At 37.3% G+C, this 6328-nt stretch overlaps 1 protein-coding gene across 1 annotated transcript in view; it reads left to right on the top strand.

Annotated features, from left to right (window-relative positions):
- The window catches only part of asf1bb (anti-silencing function 1Bb histone chaperone), an 18842-nt gene extending 14646 nt beyond the window's left edge, over nt 1–4196 (top strand). Inside the window, exons 2-4 of the mRNA XM_008434917.2 lie at nt 1125–1240; nt 1995–2171; nt 3226–4196. Coding sequence (XP_008433139.1) covers nt 1125–1240; nt 1995–2171; nt 3226–3423 — 491 coding nt within the window. The 3' untranslated portion in view covers nt 3424–4196. The remainder of the gene's footprint in view (nt 1–1124; nt 1241–1994; nt 2172–3225) is intronic.
- Nucleotides 4197–6328: the final 2132 nt, after the last annotated feature.

Genomic DNA, 6328 nt, shown 5'->3' with positions numbered 1-6328 from the left:
TTTTTTTCTGTCGTTTTTTTCCACTTCTGTGTGCTGCGGTTGTAAAGAAAGCATTATTAAATGTGGGAAAACGTAGCCGCGAAAACCAACCATAACTGTCATAAACCTGCCTTTTTTGGGGCGCATTTTTCATTAGATATAAGGTGTTATTTTGCACATTTTAGTGTTCGTATTATGCTTGAGCTAGATGTTTGTCATTCAAGCCCCTTTAATTTAAAACGGAGCAAAACCGGTTAGAATCAGATGCAACATTTTCTGCCCGTCAWTGATCCATTTGCAGTTATAGTTGAGCTTTCACTAAAACATATGATTTGTCTTAATTCAGTCTGTAAACTGAAATTAATTACAGTTGGAAACACATTGTTTGAAAATTATAAATATGCGAGTTGAAATCAAGTCAAAGATGCTTTTAATCATAACTATGAATACTTGCTGAATACTGCTGTAGGTGGCATCCTTTTTAAATGTAAAGCTGTTATAAATGTAAGCATGTTTTTTTTATATATATATATATATATATATATATATAAGAAAGATCAATTGAGCTGCTGCTGTAAAACAGTCTAAATGTAGTGGATTTTTCTTAAAGATTTGGTTCACAACATATTTTTCACAAAAGTAAATATATTGTGACGATAATCTCATTAAAACAGCAACATTTAATGATATGTGGCAACAGTAAGAGTAACAGTTGCTTTTCTTTTTAAAAATAGATCATTTAGGACAAGTTACACATTTTTGTGCAAGCATTGCAATACCAAGTGGGCACATAATTTTAAAAAATCCTTTATTTTTATAAAATTGTCCTTTTATATTAATGCATATTCAACCAACTTCAGTGCTTGTTTCTCTGAACTTGCAGAACACAACTAATGCTTATTTTGTAATTTCATAATTTAATGTTATTATTTTTGCTTGAATTTGCAGTTTGCAGAGCTTTCCAATGAATTCCCAAAGGCATCAKGTTAAAAATCCTTCACTCTGAACTTAAAAAAAAGGAAGAAAAAAAAACTGGAATATACGAAAAGCTGCATATTAGTACAGAGCTTAAATTTGAATTTTAACTCTGTTTTTATTTTTGTGGAAAATATCCTAACCTTTCACCTCCTTCCTTCCTCTATTAGATCTGGAGTGGAAGATCATCTATGTTGGTTCTGCAGAGAGTGAAGAGTACGACCAGGTTCTAGATTCTGTTTTGGTCGGTCCAGTTCCAGCCGGAAGACACATGTTTGTGTTCCAGGTGAGTTCCCGACTGACTACGTTTCTTGTCTAATGTTATATTACAAACCAGTGAAACGGGACATCTTCTGGCTACCAAACGGATTAAGCTTTACTAAATCTGTGAACACGAAATAAGTGCAGCGCTCAGCACTTTTCAAAGTTATTTTCAGCATTAGCAAGATTTTTGAAGTTAAAAGAAGTACAAGCGTAAGAAACCATTTAAAACAAAACTATCATCTAGAGGTGAGATGTCTAGAGATACCTGCTCTTCGTTCGGGCTGCAAGAAAGTGAGAGAGAGCAAGACTTAAACAGATATCAGGGAAGCTGGATATTGTGCATAAAATTGCTCAGTTTTACCTTGAAGAAAATACATACCTATGTTAAGGTTTTTGTAATTTGAGCCCTGCTAAGACGGCCAAATGGTGTATAATTTGTAATTTCATAATTTTATCTCAAACAAAATGGCAAAACCCTGCTCTGCAGCTGCTGTTTACTCGTCCATGGCTTTACCTCTGGTTCTAAAATAAATGACTACTGAGTGCTTTCAACAGGAAGAGTGACAAGCAATCTGTTTGAGCTGTTCTTACATTTTCATACTTTAATGTTCAGAAGAGAAATCAGAGAAACTCACTGGCAAGTCAAATCTAATCTACAAAACTCTGAGGCTTCAACTTAATTTGTCCCCGTTTTTATTCCCAAGTTCTTGATTTTACAAAATGGAACAATAAACTCTTGAGTTGATGTTTTTGTTTGCTCTGTTTCGACCCAACAGGCTGACGCTCCTAATACAGGTCTGATTCCAGAGACTGACGCCGTGGGAGTGACGGTGGTCCTCATAACCTGCACCTACCGCGGACAGGAGTTCATTCGCATTGGTTATTATGTCAACAATGAATACACAGATCCAGAGCTGCGGGAAAACCCCCCTCTAAAGCCAGACTACTCTCAGGTAACTAACAGAGGCTATGTTGTGTTTAAATGGGCCATTCTTCTGAGCAGACTTAAAGTAAAGTGCAGCTTTCTGCTGCCCTCCAGTGTCTCCAAAAGGAATTTTGTGTGTGTGTGTGTGTGAAACGGTTCATGTCTTCCATTGTGTAATAATTTAATTTTCTTACTCTGAAAATGTCTGTTTTTACGCAGGTGTTACCAAGTTTAGATTTTGATCAAATTTGTATTTTAGGTGACCTTAACTTGGATATGMGTCTAAAAAGGTTAAATCTCACTCTAACTCTTTTATTTTATTCCTAATTGACATTTAAGATTCTTTCAAGACCAAATAYCAAAATACCCTGAAAAATCCACTTTGGTTGATTTGATTTTAGCAAACCATTCCCACAAATACTCAACTGTTTTTGCTAATATTATTAGTTATTACCGTGTCAACAGTACAAAATACAAAAATAGGTGTAACTAAACTTTACRCGGTTACCAACAGCGATATGCAACACTTGTCAGAACAGGATTTCTGTCACTTGCACCACTTTGAGTAGAGGAAAACGTTCCTGACGTCAGAGCTATGACTGCACTGGAGTTTATAATGGTTATACTGAAGCTGTAAATAAATATGCTCCTTTCAAAAATTGCTGGCTGAAAGGCAAAAAATAATCCATGGTCAGAAGCCAGAGAGTCTGTAGAATAACGGTGATTTCATCAAAGCWAATACTCAGCAGCACTGTTTTTTTGTAGCTCACTTAATAACATTATTCAAAGATATTGCTTCTTTTTTTGTTTGCAATTAAGGGAATTGTTTGGTCTATTGTTATTTTTGGAAGCAAAACGTCTTTGTTATAAATCTTACTTTTTTTAATTTACTCTTTGCTTTGAAACAAATCCCATCCGTGATAATTGATAAATCCCTTCGACACAGAAGGGATTGTCGCAAAAAATATTGYGATACTTTTTTTTGTGYGTGTCAGTGTTACCCAGACCCACCAGTTACCTTAACTCATGTACTTATGGGGCACAAGCATACCAAGCCGCTGATCTTTCTTTCCTCCCCGTAGCTTCAGAGGAATATCTTGGCCTCCAACCCCCGCGTCACCCGCTTCCACATCAACTGGGAGGGCTCGGCGGACAAGATGGAAGACAGCGAAAACGTGGACCCGTCCCCGAAYGTCGGCGGCATGCTGCCCCCATCCTGCGTACCAGGAAAGATGCCAGCTCTTGGACAGATGCCGGACAACTCCATGGACTGCATGTAGCGGTCCGGATGACGAACAAGGAGCTGTTCTTACCTTTACATTCGTAAACATCACTAACTTTTCTAACAAGACCACGGACGTCCCATGTGGACATGTGAAGGACAAAACGACATGGGACATTTTTTCTCTCTTGTGGGGCCCATTTAATGGGATGGGTGTGGCCAGCGTAGGTTCCTCTCCTGTATGCTTTTCTTTCTCATACTCGTAGATCTGCACAGCCAGAAATGCCTTAATTTATTATTTCTTSGTCATGTTTTAATATTCTCCCTGAGAAACCCTGATTCCTCTTCAACTATGTTTTGTTTTGTTTTTTTCTTTGTCCTTTTGAGCATTGGACATCGCTCTCTGCATCACTGCACATATAGCACAAGCTTTATACAGTTCAGGCTCTTCATTATGCAMAAACATGATCTCATTTGGTGCTTCTCATGAGACAAAAAATGTTCAGTCTCCTCCTGAGAGGTCACACAACCCCTTTGTTAGTTTTGACTGGTGAACCCACACATTTGAGCAAACCCCACTTAGTCCACCATTTGTTTAAAATTCACTGAACTTGAGGTTTATAGGAGAAACGAATCCCATGTTAATGTCGAGTTCTGCGGTTTAAAAGGCTCTTTGTAAGTAATGTTACTTAGTGCTTGTTTTGCCTTCTAGAGGGCATTGTTTAATTTTGTACTGCATAACTATATATTATATACCTCCATGTTTTGTTTTTTTTAATTATTTTTATCAACTGCAAGGTTAAATAAAGTTGTTGGATTTTTTTCTGATTATTCCTGCGCCTTCCAGCTCCTTTCTGCTTCGACTCGTGGAGAATAGAAAGTACAGCAACAGCAGTGGAGGAAGAAAAAAACAGCCCTGTCTTCTACCCTCCCCGCTCTGGCTCGCTCTTTTTTTTCCAGTTTCATTCATAAAATGCAGCAGCATCACTTCACCATTTCCACTCCAGCCTCATGTTGCTAGGAAACTGCAGCACAAAATAGGAGCGGGTGGAGAGGAGGGGGAGGGGGGGGGCGTCTGCTCTCGCTCGTTTTATCTTCGTCGCATCGAGTAACTCCCCCATCCATCCATCCATCTGTTCTCTCCACTTCTGATGTCTGCAATGTTTAAGGTGATGAAAAGCATTAGTTGCGCATTCATAATGGATGCGATTAGGGGGGRAAAATKTGAAAATAACTGTAAATGCCATTTATCAGGTGAAAACCCTGCTTATTGCAGCTTGAATGTTTGCTGCATTCCTGTTTAGTTGCTGTTTATGTCTAGATCTTAGGTTTCAATAGTAGAAATGCACCTGCAGCTGAAGGCTCGTGTTGAAACCAGGTGGACCAGCTTGACGTCTTGTCAACGCCCAGCAGATTTCACATAAAAGCAGAACTTCACATGTAGGGAAACGGGTTGTAAGGGTCGGTTCGGTCCATATAGGAACGAATGATGCCGATATGAGTATTAACTGTTTGTTCATGTTTTTTGCTACTGAGGTACTATTACAACATGAAATGGTTCCAAGGGATATTCAGATGCAAATATGTGAGAAAATAGCCTTTTGATGATGCTGGATATAAAGGGCTCTCAGTGCTCTCCCAGTAGGTAATCCAGGTGCTGCGTTGAGGGGTGCAGATGGAGGGAGGGGTGGGGTTTGACTGACCGCCTGGCTGTAGAAACACCTGGTATAACAATAAAAATAAAAGGAGGGGGGAGAAAAATCCTGTTTATTCAGATTGCGTTTTTTTTTCCTTACTAAAAATCCCTCCAAAATGTGTAAACGTCCTTGCTTTCACAGTGCTTTGTGACAATGGCAAGCCAACTTATCATATAATGTAAATTCTTAAAAGCAAGCATAAGTATTTTCTTCAGTAAAGGTTAACGTTCATATATAGAAAAGGGGTCTATGCTGTCCATAATGAACATTTGAGATGTCTCATGTCATTATTATGTAACAAGTTTTTAAATTTGTGAGTGTTGCATATATGTCATATATATTTAAATATCTTCTTCACAACTTAAACATTGTTCTGGAAAAAGTTTGTGTGTGAGTGAAGTTGAAATCTGGAATTCAAGGTTTGTATTTCAATATCCAAAAGGAGAAAAAAAATTCCAGACATTTTGGATGCTGTTTTGTATATAAGAAAAAACAGAACAAGTAAAAATATAATTATCAGCATTCATATTTTTGAATTACCTGTACAAGTTATTTACTTGTAAATAACTTTGGTCAGTTCTGTTAACTTGACCAAACGCTTGTTGTCATATCAGCTTAATAAAAAAAAAAAGATTAATTATCTCAACCAAATCAACTTCCTTAATTTTTTTTAAAGGCACAGAAAATGAAAGTAAGTAGTTCTCAGAAACCATGATTAATTTGGCAAATATTAGTACAGTGATCAATAGGAAATCTATATTTTTAAGCATTTTCAGTTTATACAATAAATGTTTGAGTTTTCTTTTCTTCAGTCTGTAGCATAATAATTAATTTAATGAGTTTGTTATTAAAGTTTTGATTTAGAGCAGAATGTGTTCCTAATAACTTTAAGCGCAAGTAAAAAAAAAATACAAAAAAAATGTTAGGTTTAGTATTCACTTTAAAAAAAACATAATTTTTTAACTCAACTTTGCATATCTTTAGTTATAGTACTGACTAGTTGCCATTATTAATACGAACAAAATGAAGTGCAGTTTGATTATGTGATACGATGTCCTGCCATACAAGCGTGCGTTAAATTCTGACCAACATATCTAAAAATAGCACGCGGTTGACGTCACTCAGCCAAACGYGTATCAGTCGCTGGATGCTGGAGGGGACGGGGGTGGGGTAAATGAGTTTTCTTTTCTTTTTTTTTTTAAGCGGTGGGAKGTGGGCGGGCCTTCCTGTCAATCACTGCTCACAGCCAATGGACAACATCGCGCT

This window comes from Poecilia reticulata, linkage group LG1, assembly GCF_000633615.1.
Source record: "Poecilia reticulata strain Guanapo linkage group LG1, Guppy_female_1.0+MT, whole genome shotgun sequence".
In the NCBI taxonomy this organism is placed as follows: domain Eukaryota; kingdom Metazoa; phylum Chordata; class Actinopteri; order Cyprinodontiformes; family Poeciliidae; genus Poecilia; species Poecilia reticulata.
Note: the sequence above shows the minus strand (reverse complement) of the source record. Positions and strands in the feature narration are given on the sequence as shown.